General features: G+C 38.3%; 1 protein-coding gene across 8 annotated transcripts in view; it reads right to left on the bottom strand.

Moving 5' to 3' along the window:
- The window catches only part of LAMA2 (laminin subunit alpha 2), a 615,089-nt gene that overhangs the window by 126,384 nt on the left and 462,086 nt on the right, over positions 1 to 26,619 (bottom strand). For all 8 annotated transcript variants that reach the window (XM_027602582.2, XM_027602583.2, XM_027602581.2 and 5 more), the window contains 3 exons: positions 20,678 to 20,820; positions 16,963 to 17,061; positions 1,583 to 1,694 (listed from right to left, as the gene is read on the bottom strand). In XM_027602582.2, the coding sequence (XP_027458383.1) occupies positions 1,583 to 1,694; positions 16,963 to 17,061; positions 20,678 to 20,820 (354 nt within the window). The remainder of the gene's footprint in view (positions 1 to 1,582; positions 1,695 to 16,962; positions 17,062 to 20,677; positions 20,821 to 26,619) is intronic.

Genomic DNA, 26,619 nt, shown 5'->3' on the forward strand with positions numbered 1-26,619 from the left:
TACAGGATCACAGCTATCCCACATGGACCTTCATGTAAATTAGGAAAAAGGTGTCCTGTCTGGACAGACACAACCAGACTGCCTGATGGATGCACAATTTAGAGAATGGGAGACACCTTTGATGATACATAACCCTTTTCTCTGATGGATGACGGACTGTGGGTGATGAGCAAAACCTGGACAAAAATCTCGTCTCCACCTGCCCCCTGCTGGTGCCTTTGTGTGGTGCACAGACTGGGTGGTGGGTACACTGCAGAGAGCGAGCACATGAGCAGTGCTGATGTTGGAGTCTGTTGAAAACATGGATCAGCATTTATTCTTATGCACGAATATCTGATTGGAATGATTTCAAAATAAGTTTCCAGGATCGGCTCTAAGTATTGAGTGTTTGAGATTGAGGTAGAAGGAAAAGGAAAATTACTGGGTTATTGACCAGTGCCTTCATGGATCCAGGCAGAAATTGTTTTACCTGCAATGGGATTTTTTTTTTTTTTTTTTGTGGGGTGGAGGGAGTGCTGGGTGGAGAACACTTCAAGTCGCATTAATGGAAAATAAAACCGGGAAAAGCACAAAAAACTCCATCTAGCAGAAGTTAAACCATAATGAGTTAGTTAAGAATTTTCTGGTAGGTGTAACTTCTGTTTCAGGTCCTGACATGTTTTGCCTCAGATTAAAACGCTGTTGCTTCTTGCAGTGGGGAATCTTTGGGAGTTTTCTGTCTCTTTTTGGCCAGTGATTCCTAAGAATTACCTGTTAGGATCTGCCTTGAAGGTTATCTCATGTTCTGATTTATTTGGCTGTATTTCCAAGCAAAATATCTAAAACACGTAACACTGTAAAGCAATAAAAATATTTTATTTTTTTAAGAGAAAAAAACCCCAAACATTTTTCCTACTTTCTAAGCCTGCATGTATGTTTACTGTATTATAACAGACAGACACTTAAGATCTAGATTTTTGGGTTTTTTATGTTTTCTTTAAGTTCTTAATCTGGGGTTTAGCTCCCAAATAGCTTCCACTTTGATCCTAAATCAGATTGGCAGATGCCAAGCACTAATTCCTAGAGAATGATGGACTAGATACAGTGAAGCTTCTGGTAAGGTAGCAAGTCCAGACTCCAAGCAACAGATGTTCATTAAAAACAGCACCAAGTATTTTAAAAGCCATTTTGCGAAATTAGAGTGCTGCTTTAATGTAGAGTGGAATGATAAAATTAGCTTTTTAAAAAATTAATCTTTTCAATAGTTTTGAATACAAACAATAGCAAAAGCATAAGTTTATTGGTTATTTACTCATAATAGTCATTCCTCAAAAATTAAGGCATTCCTAAGGGACTGCATTCAGTTTACCATGACGCTGCACTCATAATGACTAATTCACTGACTATTATCCCTTACTTAACACTGTAGATTGGAGATACTTGGCAGATAATGCCCTTGACTATCCCAACCAAAGTACTTTTCAAAAGCCAACCCTCAGATTGAGAAAGGGCATTTCTTACTGGAGAAATTCCAGTCCTGTGTAATCCCTTTTTCTATTTTTCTGGTGGGAGACATAATGATTAAATTAAATGATTCTAATACCTTCTGCATCCTGGGAAAGCTCCTTAATGAATCCTCCTAAGGAATCTGCTCTCCTGTTGGTCCTCTCAGCATCCTGTCCAGTTTGCTCGCCATCTGCTGTCACTTTGGTAGCCTAATGATCCAAATTCAGGAAAAGCATAATTAATTGAGATGATGAAGCTACAGCGAGATAAGCTCCCACTGGCTACATTTTCTTTCAAATATAACTCTGAGCCAAAGGGAATCGATGAATTATTGATCAGATATACTGGAAATGACACCCCATGCTCCAGTATACAATTAAACTTTATTACTTCTTCCATTAAATGGAAATCAGAGAGTTGTATTTGGGCTTTTTAAAACCCTTGCTTTATGCAATGACATAGAAGAAGCGATAAAACACAATTATTTTTGAAGTATCTTTGAGGTACAGTTGCCAAAAGTATTTAATGGATTCTTCAGCCTCCACATGTTGCAGTTTTGTCCATATTTTATTTACCGAAAAAGTGTGGAGCGTAGCAATGATCTCTTGAGGAGGCACAGGCAGTCTGTCTCAATAAGCTTGATCCTATAAATGCAGTCTAGATCAATACGTTAATTAAAGAAACAAAGAGGGAGAAATGCTTAGCTACTCAGTAGTAAATGCTTGTTTTATAACACTCTAAAGATGCCAGGAAACCGTTGAAGAGAATAAATGATAACTTTTCCCATATGTCATCACCAGAAAAGACAGCTGTTAATCACAGTACCATACATCATTGTCAACACAATAAAACAACTCCACAAATAGCTTCATGCCCCCAAAGAATATCGCCACACATTTGCACTTTCATTCACATTAAAGATGCCACTTGACACAAAGGAATCCATTCAATGTGTTCACAGTTAAGATAGGTTATATTTAGTCAAATAAAAATGTCATACGTAATATTCAAAGTTTCTTAAAAGATACTATAAAGTTTAGAGAACCTTGAAATAGGGGTATAGGTCATTTTTCTATGCATGAACATATGCTAATAAATAGGACTTTTTTTTTTTACTAAAAAGATAGGGATAATCTAACTACAGATAATGAATCAAAGAATCACAAACTGCCTTAAAATAATTTGAAAAAGGTCCAAATTGGCAGAGTATTAATATCTATAATCCTGTACCAGAGTGTTTGCATTCTAGACATGCCCAGAGATTCTAAAATTTTTTTTTTACACATAAGAGAATTTTAGATAGAAATTAAAATAGAACTAAATGTCTGGCCAACACAGAATACAGTAAGAGATGCTATAGAAATTATACTGCATTTTGTGATTTCCCAGGGGACAGTAAGAGGTTTAATTCACGACCCCTTTCAAGGTTTTACATAAAAGGTAGAATATAAAGTCCAACTATCATCAACTAATTTCTCAACCTGTGAGTGTTACCATCACAAATAAAAGGATGAAAGGATAAGATCCACTGGAAGTTTTAAAAATCCCTCTTAACAGTCTGCAGTAAATATATAAAATTATTTAGAAGGTGCTAATCAATATTTTTACATATACACACCACATGCATATACACATACCTATAACATTTTAAATGTTAAAATTACTGAAGTCAGCTGCTTAAGATGTTGGCTTTCTAAGCTGTCGTAGATGTTTGTCTAGCCTGGACTTGATTGTACTCTACAATATCACTCCTATTTTCACGTATCACAGACTTTACTAAGGGACTTGATCCACATTATGGTCATTTTCAATATCTTAATTATTAATGTATTACCAGCACTGTATTACCACACAGGAAGTGTACATTATGATTTAAACTTAAAATTTATTCTTTGCTTTATCAGTATCTTATCTATATTACTAAAAGATCATAACTTACATATTCACACAACAAAGGCTACCAATTCTGGCTCATAGCCTAAAGCATTTAATTTTTTTTTAAAGATTTTATTTATTTATTTGAGAGAGAGAGAATGAGAGATAGAGAGCACGAGAGGGAAGAGGGTCAGAGGGAGAAGCAGACTCCCCGCTGAGCAGGGAGCCCGATGTGGGACTCGATCCCGGGCCTCCAGGATCATGACCTGAGCCGAAGGCAGTCGCTTAACCAACTGAGCCACCCAGGCGCCCGCATTTAATTTTTAAAAATAAATATATATTGATACACTGTCTCTTTTAAATTCTGGATGATCACGATTCCATCCACTGCCTTTAATTCTTCTTTCTTAATTAATTTATACAGCAACATGTAAGAGTCATCATTAACAAACTTGGTACTGATTATAGGAGCACTCCAATAGTAAGATGTCAAGAATTCTACATGACCCATGATAAGAAACAAGTTAAAAGAGTTATCATGAAGACCCTGTGCAATCAACCTCCCCGGCTTCTGTTTAGTATGTGAAATATGCCAAACTCTCTCCTTCTTAGGCTCTTCTCAGATCCTGCTGTCTTTGCCTGGAATAAACTTTCCCTTTGTCCTTTCAATGGATGGATCCTTGTCATTTGTCATCTTTCATCTTTCAGTTTCAGTGTCCCTTCTAGGTGTGGCCATTTCTAGGGCACCTAGCCAGGTTTCCAGACTTTCCACAGAACATTTTTTTTTCATAACACCATGCATTTTAGAATTACTTATGGCTCCCCTATTTGTTGGTTATCTCCCTGACTAAAAGGTAAGCTGTAAGAGAGCAGGGACTTGGTCTGTTTTGTTCATCACTTTATATCCAGCTCCTAGTGTGATGCCTCATTGAGAGCAAATATTGAATGAATGTTCAATAAATGATTAAGCAATTACCTAGCGAATCTTGCCGACCTTATTACCATTCTCATTGCCTACCTTTCTATGAACACTCCCAGAAAGGGCTTTCGTTTATACTATTGTTCCTTAACTCCTCTCCAATTATCCAAAATAAATCCAGCCTTCAAGAGTCAGTTCCAACTCAACCTTCTTTGTGACCCCTGACCATTTTGGCTTATGCTTTCCTTTCTTAGATTTTTTTTTCTCTTTTCTTTTCTTCTTTCTTTCCTATTAAAATTTTTCTTTTAATACGCCATGAGATATCTTGATTGTATATTTTCCAAAGTACTTTTGCAGTTGCATCTTCCAATTCTTCTAAAAGACTTCACCAGTCTTTTCAATGCAATGAAAGATTCTGTATTATACTTCTTTCCTCCTTCTCTTTTTGAATGTAATATCATCCTAATGACATCAATGGTCATACATTCTTATCTAATATGGAAAAATATTTACAAACATCAGAAACCCAGTTCTGAAACCTTTGCATTAATTCTGAACTGAATTAGCATTTTCTGGCTTTAAAGAAAGGCAGCAGTTTGAACTGGTGACTTGTTGATAAACACATTTCTGCTGAGGGAAGGGGAAGCAGAGTGAATGCTGCATTTCTCCGTTGGCCCCAAAATTCTCACTCTCACAAAGGGGTACTTCCAAAATAAACATGCAATGGTGATTTTAAAACTTTTACTGCAACACAATAATGAAGTAAACAGTAATTAGACACCTACCAATTTTTTCCCCAAAGCAAACCAAGAAACAAACAAACCAAAAAACATAAACAGGAAGATAACTCTACCTATTCTTGCAGTTCCTCCAATCATGTTAGAAGGATGTCTAACATGATCAATGATCAAAAAAATTTTTTTTTAATTTTTTGAAGATTTTATTTATTTGACAGAATGAGAGAGAGCGCACAAGCAAGGGAAGTGGGAGAGGGAGAAGCAGGCTCCCTGCCCAGCAGGGAGCCCGATGCGGGGCTCAATCCCAGGACTCTGGGATCATGACCTGAGCCGAAGGCAGATGCTTAACAGACTGAGCCACCTAGGCGCCCCAGTGATCAAAAAATTTTCAAATAACAGTATTTTCATTTTAGAATGTTCCCCTTTTCTCCTCCTTCCCCCTCCCCAGGTATTTAACTTGAGAGAATGGGCTTTCTTACACATTAATTTTATACCTATATGAAGCAGCAACAATAAGTCAATAATTTGGCATTTCTGTTTATAGTTGCTCCAACTGTTTTTTCAATTTCACAAAGCCATTATCCAGTGTTGCTCCAAAATAGAGACTGTAGATTCCAGGGAGCAAAAATTCTTTTCTTTAGATTTATTTATTTGAGAGAGAGAGAGAGCATGCCTGTGAGCAGGTGGAGTGGCAGGGAGAGAGGACCTCAAGCAGACTCCCTGTTGAACGCAGAGCTGGATGCCGGGCTTGATCTTCCAAACCATGAGATCACGATCTCAGCTGAGACCAAGAGTCCCACGCTCACCGAGCCACCCAGGTACCCTACATAACATTCTGAAATCAATGTTAAGTCAAAGAAGTGTGAAGCAGGGCGTTACACTAAATTTTTGGATTCAATACACTAAAAAAAAAAAAAAAAAGAAAAGAAAAAGAAAAAGTGAAACCTAGGAAAAGTTACCTCATGTTTTATAGAAGAAACAGAGACCTGCAAAATCTGACTTTGGGTTGTATAATATTTTACACACTATGCGGACTGTGGCATCTGCTAAATGCAGCAGACATGTGGGCATTGATCCCTGCCCTGTACCCCCACCCCCAACCATCTTCTACCTGATACCACCTATTGTGCCTATGAGCCCAAGTCATCTGAGACAGTCCGGTGAATGCAGTGTGATGATCTGCTGTGACATATGAGGAAAGAAGTCCCTTTCCATCTTCATCAAAATTTTGCTATAGAAGAAAATTGGCAGCCAAGTTCTCATTCTTCTCACAAGCAAACTTTGCTCGTATCACAAGTCCTTCAGGAAATCCTAGTTCCTTTCATCCTTCTACGGCTTCTCAGTCCTGAGGTGTTCCTTGAGTGTATCTCGCAGGCGCACTTCCGGCTTGTGCAGCTCCGCCCCCACGCCTCCATGCCCTCCTCCTTGACCACCTGCTTCTTGAACTGGTTCATTTAACACCAGAATCAAATGATCCTGGGGTTGGCTAATTTGCTGCCGGAGTTGAGAATGTTCTTGACCTCTGGCAGCAATGCCAGAAGCAGGGAAGGATTCTGTTAGTCATTTGTCTCATCTGTTGAAACTGAGGCTGATCCGTAAGAATTCAAGGGGTCTTCTCCAGAACTTGTAGGGTTGCAGCTGCAGTCACTGAAGACTGAGGAGCCCCCGTCCTAGCTGCTGGGGGAGGGGATCAACCACAGCCCGACTTTCTCTCTCTGGGGTTCCCATAGAAAGATGCCCTACTGCTCTGTCAGGGTAGTTGAAACCAGCTCTTAGGGCTGTGGTCATTTGCTGGCCTTCATAGCCCACTGACATGATCTCGGTTACCACATTCTCACAAGACTGCCCTGTGACACGTGCACCTGTTGCGTCTTCAAAAGGGTTTGGCCAAGAAGACTCTCGTGATGTACCATTCATTTCTGCTGGCTTTTCTGCAGGGTTTTCTTGTTTTTGTGGCCCTGACAGGTGCAGGTGTGGGAGTGGGGCTTCAAGCCACAGCCCACGTCATGGAGGAGCTAATGGTGGTGCCCTGGCAGGATGTGATCGGTGCTGGTGCTGTGACAGCTTTAGGTTTTGCCACCATAACCATCACAAGGTTTCTTCATCACTTTTATACTCTTTTAGAGCAGTATCATCATTGAGGACTTTGCTGGAATAAATTAATTTTTGACCTGCTACAGGAAAGACATCTTTCCCCCTTTCCAGATTCAACCTTCTCTTTCAGTGTTTTCATCGTCCCCCTGGGGTCAATGTCAGTCCTGTTGCTGGAGGGTCTGTGGGGTAACCTACTTGGTGCCACCAGGCAGCAGGCCAGATGGCCATGGAGGCAGGACCCTTTCTTAGATTTTTAAAAACAACTATCATTACCACCATTCATGACTCTGTCGGGTAGTTACTTTGTTAGGTGTTTTGCCATTTCTATCTAATCTCTGTCCTTGGGGCTGAGGCTATGTCTTAATTTTTTATGTCTATTTTTTTTATTCCTCAGAGTGCCAGGCATAGTAGATATTGAGTGATTAGCTGGTATAATAATCATCAAACCAACTATAAATCCCTGTGACGTTCCAACACCTGTTGAAGGAAACAAACAAAAAAATCTCTATGCCTTCCCAATACCATGCAAACTGGCCTTCTGCCAAGTGCTAGGCTTGCCAGTGAATGTAGACGGCTGGGCAGTTTCTGGGTATTTTTCAGAGCCTAATGGGAAGCTTGTGCTCAAGAGCTGCAGCTGAGTGCTTAGGAAGAGAGCCAGGCAAGAGACCCCTCAATCCCAACCACACTGCATTCTTGTCACTGGCCTCACGGTCATTGAAAACTAACCTGCACTTACACGCCAAATAATGCAGGCAGGACTGGGTTTGGGAGGAGGCAGGACTCTTTAGGGCCAGCACAGTTTAGGGCCAGCACAGTGCTTCCTGAGGAAGAAGGTAGCCTTCCCCTGCAGAAATGAGAAGAGCCGCCCCTCTCGGCCATGTTCCAGAAGAGGAGGAAATGTGAGGTTCCTGCCAAAAAGGCATTGATTCATGGTATTAGTGCTCCAAAAGATGGGTTACAGAATCAGGGTCAACCATATCCTGGATTGATATGTGTGTTCAGAAGGGCTTGTAATACTTTCTTGTGTCTCATTTACTCTTCCTGCTTTTAAAGATACACAGAGGGCATAATCCCTATTTTTACACTGATGAAAATGAAGGTATGGAGAGGTTAAGTGACTCATCTGAACTCATACACACAGGGAATTGGGGGCAAAACACAAATTTTCTCACAGCTTTATATTTTGTCTGTATCAAGCACGAATTTATATTATGCTAATATCCAGGAAGAATAGGAAAATCCATGAAAATTTGAGCATTCTGAGTGGGAGGAGGGACACTGCTTGAGCTTAGGTAGTACTTGAAGTGTATCACCTTTAGGCTTTAGTAAATTAACATATTTAAAAATCCATAGCAGAACATCATATAGACACATTTTTAAAAGTCATGTCTTATTACACAGTAATTAAGGTGAAAAGTCACCCTTGTCAAAACCACCCATGAGAGACTCCATAAAGGAAGCCTATGACAAATGCACTATCACCTATAGGGAGTAGTGATAGATAGTGGTATCATGGTGAAATTCACGACAATCAGTTTTACCCAGGACAGGCTATTGATAATGTTACAGATGAATGCTAAATGCTACATGATAGGAGCTATCTGTCTGATCCAGTTTAGTTCTTCTATTCTGCATTTTATTAAATTACCATTCCATCCCTTTGTCATGTTCCCTCTTATTCACTATTATCTTGTCCTTTGAGTATTTGACAAATGTCTTCTCATTTATCCTACTATGCCGTACAATCTTCCTTTGATTCTCTGTCTTTGATTTTCTTATTTTTACATCCTCTTACCTCAGTTCTACAATCTTTCCAGCATTCCCTTCTAAATGATGCCTTAAGCTGTACCTTGTGTTTCTCTCTTACTTTTGATTACTTTTTTTACATTCAAGTTCACTAAACTAGGTATTTTTTCCTTCTATTTTCCTTTTTTCCTTTTTCCTTTTTTTTTTTTTAGAGTATTTATATTAGGCAGCATGCATTACCATTAGGCATGCATTAATTTACTTCTGAACAATGTAGCTGTTACTTTCTTGCTTTAGCTCAAGCAGTTCTCACTGTGCCTCTTGAAACCTGCACATAATTTTCTTGGTTGGATATTACCAGTGTCTTTCATTTTCTGCCTTCTTTATGTTAAAACTAGAATCTAATGGGGCAAATCTAGTGAATAGACAACATTGCTTAGATGCCATCCACTTTTGCACTTGCAGACTTATATGGCTTCCTGCTAAAATTAAATTTCAGATCTAATCATTTATACGATATTCTCAAGGGTCATCTTCAAAAACTACCAGTTTTGTATATCTAAGTGTCAGTGAAGGAGTCCTCAGGCAAGCTATTAGACAACACACAAGGAAAGTGATAGAAGCCAAGTGGCTCTCTGGAATGGTAATAAGTGAGTTCTCTACAATTTCTCCCTAAATATTTCAGGCGTCAGTTTTCAGAGTCCCAAACCAAACAAGTATGATGTGCTTTACATTCTCTCTCTCTTTTAAAATGTAATAGAAATAAAAAAAAACATTGTAGGAAACTTAAACCTCTTAACACTATGAATAAGATAAACATACAATATTTTTGGCACTTAAATCATTTAAAAACTAGTTTCATCATTTTAGAAGTAATTTTTATTTAAATTTGATTTTAAATAGGCAGTAAAAGACAATGAAAATAAAGCTCAATTTTGATATTTTATATAGTTTAGTCTATTACATAACATTCTCACCTTATGGATAAACATTTAGAAGATGCTTATCAAAGGAAGTAAAACATCCAACTGAATATTATAAATATATGCCTGATTTTAGTGTATTTTAGAGACATTAAAAATCAATACTTATTTTGAGTTTTTCTACCTCTTATCTAGTTGTTCAAATGCTATTTTTAAATTATTCACAGTTAATTAATTAAACAAATTACTGAACTACTGTGTGCATGATATTGGTGATACTGTGGTGAGAAAAAAAAAATTAAAGGACATACCTCCTGCCCTTTTGGAGCCTATAGTCTGGTAGAGTAGAGATGTATTTGTTGAGTGATCATGAAAATAAATTTATAATTACAAACTGAAGAAAAAGCACAGTGGTATAAGACAGTTATAGAGGAGTCTCATCACACCTAAAATGTCTCCCTAAGGCAGCGTTCCATGAGCTGAGGTTTGAAAGGTGAACTGGAATGAATAGAAGTTAACAAGATACAGGAGAAGGTGATTTACTTCAAAGGCTAAAGAAAACCTGTGGAAAGGCTCTGCGGTGGGATGAGGTAACTGAAGGGCTGTATGGCTGGAGTGCAGATGGTGAGAAGCACAGGTGGCAGGAGATGCGGCCAACAAGAGGATGGGAAGCGTTAACCTAAGAGCAACGAGAAGCTGGAGGATGAGTTTAAGCACCCGGGTGACATCTTCAGATTTGGAATAGCAAAAGTGCATTCTGGCTACACTGTAGAGAACAGAGTGGAAGGAAAACAAGAGTAAAAGCAGAGGGAGTAGCTAGAAAACCCATGTGGTAATTCCAAACTAAAGATTATGGAGATGGAATGAGAGTTGGAGAGCAGGGAGGAGATCTATACAAGAGCAACCCCCTGCATTTGATAATGGGTTGAATAAGTGGGAGTACAGTGAAGAAGAAGAAGGACTGAGGAAAATTTCTAGCTTTCTGGCTTATATGTTAAATGCATCAGGGTCCAGATAACCAGGCCGCGAATTTGGGGAGAGATGAGGCTGGGCAGTTAAGCAAGAGTCAGATCACAATGTGAGAGCGTCATATGTCACACTACACCAAATGGAGAGCTGTTGCAGAGTTTGAAGGAGAGCGAATGATGAGGTCTGTGATTTGGATAGTTTACTCTGTTACATGATTAATAATTTGTTGGAGCTGGAGATGGCTTGGAAAGAGGTCATACAAGGAAACTGAATTGGATTGGGTTGAAAATGAAGGTAAAGGGTAACTCATTCATTTTGGGGGGGCAGAACTGGCTACATATTGAAGGACAGATCACTAAGATGCTCTAAACAGAAAAAAGTATGGGTTTTAAGAGGAAGATGATGAGTTTAATTTTAGATGTCCTGTCGGCAGCTAGGTTTCTAGGACTGAAGCCGGAGAATAAAGTCTGTTTTGAAAATACAGATTTTTGAATCTTCAGCAATTAAAGCCCAAAGAAAGAATTTACAAATGAGAAAAGATGTAGATTGATGACTGTACCCCAAGAAAACCAACTTTTAAGGGATGGGCAGAGTAAGAGCCTGAGAATAAAAGGAAAGAGAATATGTGAAGAAGGAAAGAAGGGTAAAAAAATGGCAATTGCTACAGGGGGTTCAAGTAAATTAAGTTTTCATTGGATTTAGTGACCAACATGTCATTGGTTATCTTTTATCTTTTTTTTATTTTTTTAAAGATTTTATTTATTTATTTGAGAGAGAGAGAGAGAAACAGCATGAGAGGGGAGAAGGTCAGAGGGAGAAGCAGGCTCCCTGCTGAGCCGGGAGCCTGATGTGGGACTCGATCCCAGGACTCTGACCTGAGCCGAAGGCAGTCGCTTAACCAACTGAGCCACCCAGGCGCCCATTGGTTATCTTTTAGAAATAGCTTTAGTAGCAAGCCGGGAGAGGAAATCTAAATTGCAGTGGAGTGAGAAGAGAATGCAGACCTGTCTCCAAAGCCTTCAAAAACTTTGGCTGTGAAACAGGAGAGGGAGCTAAGAACAGTAGGTATGGAGATATATGGAGTTGGCATCAAAAAGCATCTCGGTATTCACACACATTGTAGGACAGTTCAAATATGCTAAATATGATTCCTATGTTTCAAGAAACTTATATTTCAAGAGGGAAATCAAATGGCAATAAGCCAAAATACACTGAAAGAGATGTGTGCTTATGTAATATTTTGCCTATGTAATATTTGTGCTATAAATTATATAAAATGCATGTTAAGTGTTAGTTTGGGGAGGAATATGATTCTTTTTACCACAGGTTATTAGAGAACTAGATTGCTCCATGAAAAAAGGAGCATAAAATATATAAGCACTTGTAGGAGAAAAGGCAAGCACCTACACCAGCTATGTAGGATGAGACTCACCAAATGCTTTAACAAATCTAAAGAATGCGTTAGTCATAAATCAACTGGTCAGCCAACAAAGCAGAAAAAAAGGAGCTTAAAAAGACTGGTTGTACCAGTGAAACAACTGGAGCTGAAATTATCAGGTGATTATAAGCTTCCCTGAAAGAAGGGAGCTGGAATTATCAGGTGATTGTAAGCTCACAGTAGTTTTCAACCTTGGCTGACATCAGAATCATCCCAAGAGCTCTTGAAAATCCCAGTGCACTTACTGCCCCCCTTAGACCAAATTACATCACAACTTTTGGGAGTGAGACCTGGCCCCAAGTAATTCCCATGTGGGCTCCTAGTTTAAGGCACTGTCTCCTCTAATGTAACCATGAAAGTCATGGCTACCACACTTCTCAGACTGTGGTCCCAATGCTGGATCATTCATGGCCACGAGATAAAGGTACTGGTGGTCTTAGGCTGATACTATTGGATATTTCAGTCATCTAGCCTTCTAGTGATGATTCCATATGTATCAATTCACCTTTTGATTATCATGCAGCATGACCACAGGGGAAGAATTGATCATGTTGACTTGAGTATTTACGGTCTCCATGATAGTTATGTTTCTAATTATAAATGTGATAGAGACAAGGTTAATTAATAAATGAGGATTTTCATTTCCTCCTCATCCTCACTTCATTGAAGAGATCTTTGCTTTCATTAGTCTTATTTCTAGGCTTTTTGTGTTATAAAATCTGAAGGCTGCACAGATAAAAATGGTCTTAGAAAAAGAATAACTTTACAGTGGACAAATCTGGCAAACACTACCTTAGCCAGGTAATCAAGATAATAAGACATATGGATTGCATGGGTTCTTAATTTGATGTAATAAAAATGATAAAATGATAAAAATGATACTTTACTTCTTTAGCCTTTCCCACAAAAACCCATAACTCTATACTTATCACAAAAACATGAGATGAACCCCAACTGAGGGACATCCTACAAAATACATGAGCTTGTCAATACTATCAAAATCATCAAAAACAAGGAAAGTCTAAATCTCAGTCCATAGCCTAAGAAGACATGATGACTAAATGTAGTGCAGTATCCTGAATGGGATTCTGGAATAATATAAAGATGTTAAGTGAAAACTGAAGAAATCTGAATAAAGTACAGTTTTTAGTTAATAATAATGGATCAATACTAGTTCATTAGTTGTGGCAGACATACCATACCAGGAAATTAACAGTAGGGGAAACTGGGTATGGAGTATAGAGAAAATCTCTATATTACCTTTATAACTCTTCTGTAAATCTAAAACTATTCTAAAATAACAAGTTTATTTAAAATAATATTGAAATTAACTGAAATTGGATCATATACCTGATTGTAAAATACAACATATAAAACACCTAGAAGATAACATAGGAGAAAATCTAGACGACCTTGACTATGGTGACAACTTTTAGATACAACACCAAAGTCAAATTCATGAAAGAAATAATTGATAAGCTGGACTTCATTAAAATTAAAAACTTCTGCACTGTGAAAGACACTGTCAAGAGAATGAGAAAGCAAGCCACAGACTGGGGGAAAATATTTGCAAAAGATATATCTGATAAAGGGCTAGGACCCAAAATATACAAAGACCTCTTAAAGCTTAATAATAAGAAAACAACGCAAATAAAAAACAAATAAGAAAAGATTTGTGTTAGTCCATCTGGGCTGCCATAACCAAATATTATACATTAGGTGGCTTATAACAACAAAAGTTTATTTCTCATAATTCTGGAGACTGGGAAGTGCTAGATCAAGTCCCCAGCAGATTTGGTGTCTGGTGAGGACTTATTTTCTAGTACCATTTTTCACTGTGCCCTCATAAGGCAAGGAAGGGGAAAAGAATCTCTCTTCTCTAGGGGTTCCTTTTATAGGGCACTAATTCCATTCATGAGCACTCCACATTCACGACCTAATCACCTCTCAAAGGCCTCACCTCCTATTATCATCACCCTGCCAGTTAGAATTTCAACATAGGAATTTTGGAGGGGACATAAACCCTCAGTCCATCGCAAGACCTAAACAGACATCTCACCAGAGATGATACACATGCAGATGGCAATTGAACATGTAAGAAGATGCTCAGTATCATATATCATTAGGGAATTGTAAATTAAAACAAGGAGCTACAACTACACACCTATTAGAATGGTCAAAATTCAAAACACTGACAACACCAAATGCTAGTGAGGATGTGGAGCAATTGGAAACTTATTCATTGCTGGTGAGATGCAAAATGGTACCACCACTTTGGAAGACAGTTTGGTGATTTCTTACAAAACTAAACATACTTTTACTATATGATCCACTAATTGAGCTCCTTGGTATTTACAAAAATGAATTGAAAACTTATGTACTCAAATGTTTATAGTAGCTTTATTCATGTTGCCAAAACTTGGAAGCAACCAGGATGTCCCTTAGTAGATGAATGGATAAATAAACTGTGGTGCAATCAGACAATGGAAAATATTATTCAGCATTAAAAAAGAAATGAGCAAATCAAGCCATGAAAAGACATGGAGGAAACTTAAATGGATATTACTAAGTACAAGAAGTCCACGTGAAAAGCCTACATACTGTATGATTCCAACTATATGGTACTCTGGGAAAGACAAAACTATAGAGACAGTAAAAAGATCACTTTGCCAGGGGTTTGAGAGGAAGGAGGGAGGTGGAGCACAGAGGGTTTTTAGGGCAGTGAAACTACTCTGTATGATACTGTAATGGTGGAGACATGTCATTAAACATTTCTCAAAACCTAAAGAATGTACAACACCATGAGTGAACCACACAGTACACTATGAACTTTGAATGGTAATGATTGTCAGTGTAGCTTCATTTATTGTGACAAATGTACCACTCTGCGGGTGGGGGTGTTAAAAATGGGGAAGCTATGTATGTATAGGGTTAGGGGGTATATGGGAACCGTCCATACTTTGCAATCAACTTTGCTTTTAACCTTAAACTTCTCTAATATATGCAGTCTATTTTGAAAAATTTATTCAGTATGGGAGAGTCTGCTGAAGAGATGAAAAGATGCAGGCTAAGACATAATAAAGGTCTGACTTTCCTAGTAAAATATTTCTTGTGTTTCTAGGCTGAGATCATTAGGCTCTAATCAGATCAATGAGAGAATGCTTGTGTCAGTTTTGCTTTATCCCTCTATTCCCCGTGTCTGGCATTCTGACAGAGTACCTAGAACATGGTAGCTGCCCCGTAAGTATTAATAAAATGAATGAATAAATGAAATGCCTCCTGTTCCATGGAATTTTCCCTAATTACCCTTAAGGAGATTAAATCATTCCATTTATGTTTCTCAGGTACATTTCTTGTTCCTTTATTTTATTTCATGTTTTATTATATATTTGCATGCAGCTGTCCCACATTACCCTCCACACATCTAAATAGATATCGTATACACACACACACACACACACACACACACACACACACACACACACACACACACACACACACACACACACACACACACTAGACCGAAGTTCCTTGAATACAAAGACTGGGCTTCATTTATATCTTTCATCTGCAAACACTTAGCTTGGGTGAACATTCATACATACTTACTGAATTGAGTTTACTTTGTTTGCTATGACCAGTTTAAAATTTCTTATTTAGTTGTAATTACATAGCAAATACAAAGTTATTAGCTATTAAATTAATATGAGATAAATGTACTTATTGATCTAATTAATACCTAACAAGAACTGGCGAGAAACCGTTCTATATCTAGCTGGTACTAGATTCTGAAAAAGCGTTTCATATGCTATTTGTAATCTCAGGGCCATTGTTTAGTGTTATGTGCTCAGAAGCCGATTTGATTTCCCTGTGGAAATTTTCCTAAACCAGCAGCGTGCATGTGAGGTGGAAAGATTACTGAATCAATGGGAATCTGGAGACTGGGTTCTACTTAGGTCCCTGAGTTTAGTGAATTGTATGGCCAGTGGTAATTCTTTTCATTGTCACGACCTGAGGTATCTCTTCTTAAACAAACAAACAAAAAATGAACTAGATAATATGTAAGAACATTCTAGCTCCAATATTTGTTGTCATTTAAAGCTCTTAGAAAATCTAACTAGATCCCTAAATGACCGGCCAGTTCTCTGCTCATGCATTTTTCTGGCCACAAGATGGCGGACTTTGTGTTGTTTTCTTCATCCTCTAACAGTAAAAAGAAACTTGACCTTCTTGTAGTTTTTTTAAAACACCCAATTCCTTAAAAAGTCTGATAAATTTACAACACGGACTTTACATTCTAACTTTTCAAAGTGTCTTAAATGCTTTGGATTTTCACAATAAAGATTTCCTCTTTTGTGTGGGAATACTGATTTAGACTGATTTCTATACAAATGCAAATATCCCGTGATGAGATCAAAGCGTCTGTAAGTATTTTCATTTGTTTTTCTTTTTCCTTACATAGTCAAAGACAGTGCTGTTAGAATTCAAAATTGATAAAAACTTTTATGTGTGACTGGATAGAATTTTCAAAATATACTGTCACTCTGATATTTTTAGCCCTTGTCCTTGACACTGCCCAAGCATCACAACTTCCTTTGATGCTACTGAGTTTCAGGATTTTATTTGAGGCGGAAGTAGCAAGTCAAAATGCATCTACTTCATGAACCAAATTGGGAATTAGAAACAACAATATTTGCACTTCAGAAATTTGATGTAATTTTCCTTAAAACACATAATCTATCTGCTATAAGAAGATTCATGACCCTCCCAACTTACCCTGGTCAGAAGCTCATTCATTTCCGACACGAGCGTGTTCAGATTGCCTTCTGCCAATTGAATGAGCCTCTCTGGGGCCCGCTGAGGTGAGAGCAAGTGCTGAAAAAGATGTCATTCCACATACATTTTAGTAAAAGGTTTTGCAGTGATCATGGGGTTGCACATTTAACACAACAGTTTTCCTTTTTATACAAAGTACTTCACCATCTCGCCTTCAAAGGTAAGATAAACCATTTCAACTGGGCACATTTATATGCAGTGCTACGCAAAATATCCTGGCAAGCAATGCAAATTGCAGTCATTTATTGAAAAATTACAACGTGCCAGGCTTTTTTTCCCCCACTTAATTCTTACAACAATTCTATGAGGTAAATGTTATTTTGTTTTGTGTCTGCGGAGACTCTGGCTCGAAGAAAGTTAAAACTTGCCCAAGATCACATGGCCAGTAAGGGGTAGAGTCAAGATGAACTCTGTCTGATTGTTCAAGGCTCCCATTTCAACCAACAGAGATACAGTTTACAGGTTAGAAAGAGAGGAGGGGCCAGGTAAGGCACTCACAGAGGGGCCATTTTCTTCTGTGACAGTCAATGTCACAGAACAGTAACATTCGACAGGGTCACCCTGTGACAGTGATGAATGAAAGAAAACAAGACCACTCCATAATCTTGTCTAAGCACAGGCAAAGCCATGGTCTCAAAGGTACCAAAAATCCATTTGCTGTTGAATCTGAGTGACCTTTGGTCATTACAGCTTTAGCCTCCCTGTGTTCTTCCCTCCTTCTCCATAAGATTCATTAGAATAATCCATTACCTCCATTTCCTAATAGCACCCAACCCAGCCCAAACCCCTGCTTTCTTACAGCTGCCCCAGAACACCCAGCACAAACCCAATACTCAGTCATTTCTATGACCTTCTTAAGGAGACACACCCACATGCCCCATGGTGGGCAGTGTCCCTTGTTGCAATGAGCTCAGAAACACAACTCTGTTCTCAGCTGTCTCTGGCTGGACACAGGGAGAGGAAACAAACAGGGAGGTAAAATAATTTGCTTACCATTTTAAAATATCAAAATAGGATCCCAAGGATCCAGGTATTAAATAAATTGCTGAAGAAGGACACAAACCCAGAATCAAGGAAGACTGGAACTGAAGGAAAATCAAGGTGGTGTTGACCAACACTCAGCCAGCCCTCAGGAGGTAGAGGACTGTATCTCTTGGCTCAGGTAGTGGCCACAGATTAAAAGCTCTTCCATTAGGGCCTTTTGCTACTTCATCCAGTGCTTATGTAGTATTTCCAAAACGGTTTACGTCCTACTGAAGTATTTGCTTTTCTAGTTCAATCTCCTTTCTTTGTATTCATCCCGTGCAGAGTAGTCCCCCTCATCCGTGGGGGCTATGTCCCAGGACCCCCAGTACATGCCTGAAACTGCTGGTAATATCGAACCCTGATATACTGTTTTTCCTTCTGCATATGAGCCTAGGATAAAACTTAATTCATAAATTGGGCCCAGTAAGAGATTAACAACAATAAAATAGAACAATTATAAAGATATGCTGTAATAAAAATTATGTGAATGTACTTTCTCCCTCTCTCAAAATACGTTACTGGAATGTACTCACCCTTCTTGTGATGATGTAAAATGATGAAATACTTATATAATGAGGCACTGTGGCATAGCATGAGGCTACTATTGACCTTCTGATGACAAGTCAGAAGGAGAATCATCTGCTTGTGAACCAAGGTTGACTGTGAGTAACTGAAATCGTGGATGGGGTGGGGGTGGGGGGACTAAGGAAAATCACCAGTCAGCATCTTCCTCATTAAAACTCCTATTTCTGAATATGAGGCCTACAAGGTAAACTCGGATTCCTCTGTCTAGCTTTCAAGGTTGTCCTTCATATCACCCTGACCCACTCACGTTTCTAGCCTTATCTTTTATGAGCATGCCTGCCTTCTCGTGTTGGACAGAGAGGCCCCGTGAATTCACAGCTCCATCTCTGCTCGCACACTCTCTTCTTCGACTCAAGGAAGGCGTATGAGCCCAGGGCCAGGGAGGCCTTATCGCTGGCAGGCTGGGCTGGGCCTTTCCAGGCAAGTTACTTTCTCTTTCTGAGCTTGACAAAGGTAGTTTCATTCTCCCCAGTCCTAATGTCATAGGGCCTCTACTCAAATCCTGGCTCTGCATTTAGTAGCCATGTGATCTTGTGTCTCACATTAACTTTTCTGTGTTTTGGTTTCCCTACCTGAAAAAAACAGTACTTCTTTCCTACCTCTTGGAGTTTCTAGAAGATTTATGTATGATAATTCATGTAAGACTTTAGTCAGTTAATTGCTTTGCACAGAGATACTCATCAATAAGTGTTAGTTATTTTTGCTGTCATCATTATTGGCTCCCTCTTCTGGAAAATAAGAATAATAATACTTGCCTTGAAGGCCATGGTCCAGATTACAGAATATACTCCCTAGAAGAGTATCTGCCATTGTCTAGTGAATAAATCTTAGATTTTTCCTCCAGTCCTTGCCAACATTTCTCTGCCTATTAAATTGTGTCTATTCTTCAAGTTCCAGCACAAATTACACTCTCATTAATAATGCATTCCCTGGTTTCTCCGAATATTACCTGTTTCTCCAATCTTTGTACAATATTGTAAGTCAAAAATTTATAAAATACATGATGATTATCCTGATTGTTAAATTATTGCTTTAACCACATAGACTGTAAGCTTCCTGAGGGTAGTGACCACAGTGTAGGAGTCATGAAACTCCCAGGGAACCAGGTGCAATACCGAAACATTCCAGAATTTCTCCAAAAGTACCTGATCATTGACGGATAGTGAATCGGGAGTCACTTTCCATCTTTTGTTATCAGAGGAAGTCCCAATTTCCTTAACATTTCCTCCTCTCCCACCCACTACCGAAAGTTTTAACAATGTTTTAGAATAGTGTTTTTCAAATTAGTTCTCGTTGAAGTGTTTTCAAAGTTCTGCTAGCTCTCTAGTACAAAGTTTTAATTTTGTGTTTTCATTTTGACAGGAAACTTAAATGTTAATGTAAGCATTTCTGGAACTCAGGCCGGGCACCCGAGAGATGGATATGGCCATCTGATCTCAGTGCCTACTTCTGCTTGCATGTCTGATCGTATGGCAGATTGAACACGTAAATCATGTGACCTTGTCAAGTAATGCCAAATGTCATTTTAGGACCCCTTGCAAGGGGCTCTGTAGTTCATACTGTAGAATGGTGGGAGTTATATGTAATATACATACTGATGAAAGAACCTGTGTGGAAGTAGTCAGGGTCATATTCTCGTTGCAAGCAGCAATTTGCTCTCAGCAAAAATCATCTGTTATTTTATATTAATGTTTTTAATTTTAATTTTAGTGTTTTTTAGGCTTTTGTAAGGATTAATGTGTTTTGATTTTATTGAGCTGTAAGTATAGGAACTATACCTGATTTTATGTTTGTACATATTTAAATAACATAATAAAGCTGATTTAGGCCAAGTACTGAGGGTACATAAGCCACTTTCCCTTAACAGCAATCTGTTATAGTTAATACTCAAATTTGAAAAACACTGGTTTAGAAAGTCTCTGAATTTTCCTCCTGGTTGCTTGCCTTGATTTGGGGTGAAGGGAAGATTTACTAATTCTGGTCACTACCCCTTGGGAAGCTTGTCATCTTTTCCCTGGCTCTTGCCATGACTGCTCCAACCTACCTTTAGTTCTTGAGTCATATTTTCGAGACCATACAGCATTTTATATGGGGCAGGTAGTGGGCCAGTGAGGTTGATACTCATGGCCATCTGCTCTAGGCGAGCCAAGTCACCGAGAAGAAGGCCTGTGCATTCATCACCACAAACTGTGAAAGGGGAAACGACATAGAATATTTACTTCTGTTAAACATCCCAGGCAGATGTTCAAAGATTTCAGCTATGAAATATTTTATGGCCCACGTATAATTCCGCAAGAGATGATGCTACTCATCTTAGATAATTAACGCTTTCAAACGGATCACGGTTGGAAGAAAGAGGAAAAGAACAACAGGAGAGCAGACATGCCTGTTGGCCAGAAGCTGAAATAGGGACAGGGACGTAAGTTGAGGAACCAAAGAGGAGGAGCAAATGGATTTTGAGGGGAATGAGCATATAACAGAAGTACGAGAGGTAAGACATGGGATATAACATTATGAATGTTCCAGCAATTCCCCCATAAGCAATCTAGAGGACCTCTGTAACTAGAGGATAAAACATGCTCCCATGTCTAAAACTGTATGCAAATAATGTGCTCTACTGCAGTGCACTGGAGAGTGTCTAGAGCAATGGGGTCTCCCCATGTTTCACGGTACCATGTAGGCTGCATATCCCAAATTTGTACAACTTTTCCACTTGACAACTACGGAAAAGAATAATTTTTAAAAAAGAGAAGTCAAAAGAAAGAACTTTTTATAATTTGTGTTTCTTTGGCTCATGATATGTATGTATTTATTTACTTACTTACCACCTTAATTGCCAACTTTTCCTCTTTAGCCTTTCAACACATTATCGCCCATCATTACATGTACTCCCACAAATTCCTGCTTTGCTAATTAACCTCATCCAGCCTTGCGGATAAATAATTGCTAAGGGCCAGGAAAATGTTATTCCGTAAGTAGCCAGAAGTGCTAATATTCTATGTATAATCTTTTCGATAATTAGAAAGAGGGAGTATTCAAGCTTGGAGGGGTGGAAGGGGGCTGGTGGTAGAGTTAGTAGAGAGAAAAAAAATGGATGGTTTTTTCATTATTAGATTAATTTCATAAACAGTAGAATTTCTAAAATGAAAATACATGAATTATTTTGTAGGATTTTAAATATATACATATTCAGTTTGAAGTTTTTAGTTCCTTTTTTTTTTTTTAACCCTTTGCAACAGAGCAATGAGGTGTAGCTTCTCCATGCCAAGGAGCATGTATTACCATATTTATGATATGCATTCATGTAGACAGTTATCATTTCTAGCATATATTCAGCAGAAAGAGGTATCAAAACTATGTACAATGAGAAGAGAGGTAAATGCATAACATGGCAAATACCAAGATTTGGAGTAGCTTTGGACCATGCCCCAAATTGGCAAGAATTTAATTAGTCCTCTAAAATAGCACTCCCCTGAGCTGCCTAATGGAGAAAAAGCTACTAACTAAATCTTGTAAACAAAGAGAAGTAGTACAGAGCGTGATTTTTTTGATAGGACAGCAGTTAAAGGTGAGTTACAAGATCCCTTCACAGGGATTCAACTGCCCCAGCAGGGCTTTCAGTAAATCAGCTCTGTACAGGTGATACCTGCAACTGTAGAGTGTCCCCTGCAGGAGCTTCACCAGCTGAGTGAACAAAGAGGCTTTGGAGGCAGGAGCCCAAGTGTGGAACTAGAGCTGTATTCTCTTCCTCTTCTGCTAACCGGAAAGAAAGGGAATTTGCTCTACATGGAAACTCAATGAAAACAACAGAGCGCTGTGTCTTCCTGCTCCCAGTTCAATGGGAGTGCTTGAGAAACTTTAACACACCTGTCTACATGAAACATTTACAGAAAACACAACCAGCAACATAATTAGGTGCCGAGTTGACTCTGTCTAAACATCAGAACACAGTCTGGTTCTCAAACGCTAGTGGGTCTCAGAATCATCTGAAGAATTTTCTTAAATCACAAAAGACAGCCACCTGGCTGTACATTAAAATCCTATGGGGATTTATAAAATACAGATGTCCAGGTACTTCCCACCCCCACCTTCAGAGCATCTGATTTCTTGGGTCTGTGGTAAGGCCTGGGCGTCAGGATTTTTAGATTACAGAGGATCCCATCATACAGCTAGGGTTTAGAGACACCATTGCAGATGGTAAGCTTTAGGGATGCTCAATGCTAAAGATGAAAGTCGTCATTTTGCTTCTTGTCTCCTCTGCCTCGGGTACTTCTCCCTCCATCTTCCCCTATGCGGCTCCTGGATATTCAGGTCGAGGGCTTAAGTGGTACTTCCTCGGAGGGGAAGGCCATGATGACTCAGAAATGACTGTCTCCAGCAATCACTATTGCATTCCCTTGGTCTTGTTATCTTAACACTCATGTGTGTATGAGCTCCCTTATTACTTTGTTTATATATTACTTCTTCCATGCCAGAGAAGAGATCTTAAAAACCTTTGGTCACAGTGTTTAGCATAGTGTCTTACACACAGTAAACATAGTAAAAAAATATGTGCTTACGACTATCTTTGTGAAAGAAGAGCAAAAATATTTTGGAGAAGAGCAGAGTGTTAGAAGGAGAGAACAGAGAGAGGGAGGGGGGAAGGGAGGGAGGGAGGAAGGGAAGGAGAGAAGAATGGTCAAACAGGAAGTGTCTAAATGGGAGAACATGATAATGAGATAGGAAATGGAGAACAACACAGATATGTGAGGAACAGGAGAACAGAATAAAAACAATGGTGAGAGAAAACTGTCTTGTGATTGGAGAGGCAGAGATTGAGTAATGTCGGGATATGGCTGTTATGATACCCACATAAAGTAATTCAGGTTTTTGTTTGTTTTGAGGTAATTCAGTTTCGACTCAGGAAAGAGTTATTGGAATGGAGGAAGGGATGAGAAGAAAAAAGATAAGAGATGTTATCAAGAAAGAAACAACACAGATGGGTCACTGACCAGATAAGGGCAATGCTCAGTTCTGGGGTGGATTAAAAATGGTCACCACTTCCTTCCTGTTCTCCCATTAAGAGGTAGAGCCTTATTTCCCTCCCCTTAAATCTGGGTTGGATTTATGACACACTCTGACCCAAAGAGTGTGTCAGAGGAATACTGTGTGACTCGTCAGCCTCAGCTTCAAGGGGTTCAGCATTTTCTGCTTTCACATTCTTGGAACCCTGCTGCCTTATGGATAATCCCAAATGAGTCTTCTTGAGGAAGAGAGGCAGCTGGGAGCAAGAGAAAGGCAGGCCCGACCACTCCAGCTGAGGCCCCATCATGTGAATTGGGCTATCTGCGCCTCCCCGGGCATGACAACAAAAGAACTATCCACTGGAGCCCAGCCCAGTCTGTCAACCTACAGAAACTTGAGGATATATCCAGTTGTTGTTTTAAGCTATTGAATTTTGGAGTGACAGCAATACATAACTGATACACTTTCCCAAGTTTTGCAGGTGTAATTTAGAATTCAAATTCAGATCAGAGACTTACAAGTGGCAATTCACAGGCTAAGAACAAGTATTAGCAAAAATTCTTAATTTTATTAAAAGTTAGGAAGGATACAAAGGTTCCTTTTCCACTGAGGCTAACTTTATCATTATTATAAAGTGCCATTCAACTTCTAGTGAAGATGGATTTTGGGCAGATGTTCCCAGGATGTAAACAAAAAATATGTTCTTTTTACTTTCAAGATCTTGAGAGATACTTCATAATAGGACGTCTCACCATGCTTTTTAGGGCAGTGTGTTCTTCAGGAATCCTTTGCTAGCCCTTTCGCTAATGTATTTATAATTTATTACCTGCCTATTTCCAAGAAGAAATTGAGTCAGCTCACTAACAATAGTGTGTCTAGAGGTTCCTTACTGGTGGCTCCAGAAATTTCCAGGGAAAAGTTCTCAGATTTTACTTCATATAAGAATAAATCAAGCACTGGAATGCAGAGCTAGATCTGACTTACTGTAATACACCACAGAGTAAATTGGTGAACTGGAACGCCAAGAGGCATGAGGAATACTGATTTTTCTCATCACTTATTCTATCCCCTGCCCATCTGTTTTGGTTCCTCATCTTCAGTTGTTGAAATAAAATATATTTAATTGCTCTTTCAAGGACTCATACATCCCATTTTATGTTTCTGTTCCAAAGATCTATTATTGTCCCATGTCTTATGGTCTCCATATTTGCTTTTTGAGGAACAAAGTAGAAGCACATTTCTGTAAGTTAAAGGTAAGTTTTACAGTATGCTCCAAGTAATATACTAACATTTGTCCAAATGGGTCAGAAAGACTTATGGCTATGACAGCCATGGGGATTTTCCTAAAGCTTCTATATAAGTTTAGTTCATGCAGTTAGAAGATACACCCACGAGGAAATGTGCCTTTTACATAATCGTTTGCTATTTTATTCTGACACAAAATATTTTACATATACCGTAAGCTACTTTTATTTGTCCTCAAAAAGTCTAAAGTGTCTGGCAACAAACATGGATGCAAATTAAAACCACATTTAATTCACTATAAGTGGGAAGATCTGAAGAGTGTACAGAGACATGGAATATTCACATTATGTAAACAGTTGTTCTTTGATAAGCGTGCAGTAACTGCTCAGTGTAAATTAACACCTATCTTATAATCAGGACCCCCAAAGAACCTCTTCCAACCATTCTATTCAGAAGAGATAAGGTTATAAAGTGAGATCCTGGCTAAACAGCATGGGAACAAAAGCAAATATTTCAAGACTATGATTATATTTTACATGACTAAATGTTTCTGAGGCTTTGCCTATAAAAGTGTCAGGATAAATTTGTGTCTAATATTAACAAATGCAATACTAAATTCAGATCGTTATAGCTGGGCACATGTAAGGGACAAATCATGCAACTGATATTACAGATCTTTCTGTTAGCAATTAGTACAAAATACTGCATTTCTACCAGAGTCCCCCATGCATAATAACTACTGGCTTACTGTCACAAAAAATTCACACACTACGTCCACACCAAAGAAGCTGAAGCTGAAATGAGTGCATTGAGTATTTTTTGAAAAGGCCAAACCCATTAGCCAATTTTAGGTAAAGATACATAAATTGTCTGCCCTAATAAAATAGGGATGAATGAGTAAATATACATTTCTAACAAAGGACAAAATTTGTGTACTTATATTCATGTTTTAATTTAACTTTTATATTAAGGCCATTGATATTTCCTAGGATATGGATTTTATATTTCTCTCCTTTCTCTTTCCCTTTCAAGAAGAAACTTTTAGATTATATTTAGGGCTTATTATTATGTAGAAATACTATTTCCTAAAATAAAAATTTGGTTTTAAACTGATTAAGAAGTCTTTTTTGCCTATTATTTCTCTGAATAAAGGGAAAGGTATTCTGTAGGCTTTAGATGAGGCTGATGAATTTGTTCATGCACCAAGTTGTTTTATATATTATATATAATTTGTATATTTAAGATATCATATAATATATAAGTATAATTATATTAAATATATAATATAAATAAGAAATTTATAATTAATAAACTAATAAATTTATATAATTATATGTTATATAATATAAATTTTATATCTTAATTTTAACTTAATTTTTAAATATTTATATATGTTAAGCAAAATTCTGTACATTAAGTATATATATATATATATATAACACAAGTTCAATATGGCTTAAGTATGGCATAACTGTTCCAAAAAAAAGGAGAGCGCCTGGGTGGCTCAGTCGGTTAGGTGTCTGCCTTCAGCTCAGGTCATGATTGGGATCGAGTCCCGCATCAGTCTCCCTGCTCAGCGGGGAGTCTTCTTCTCCCTTTGCCCCTCACCCTGCTCTCATGCTCTCTCTAGTTCTCTGCCTCGATCTCTCTCAAATATATAAATAAATAAAATATTAAACAACAGCAACAAAAAACAAAAAAGGAAACTTTTTTGTAAGCCCTATAATAATAATGGGA

The sequence above is a fragment of the Zalophus californianus genome, chromosome 7 (genome assembly GCF_009762305.2).
Source record: "Zalophus californianus isolate mZalCal1 chromosome 7, mZalCal1.pri.v2, whole genome shotgun sequence".
NCBI lineage: Eukaryota > Metazoa > Chordata > Mammalia > Carnivora > Otariidae > Zalophus > Zalophus californianus.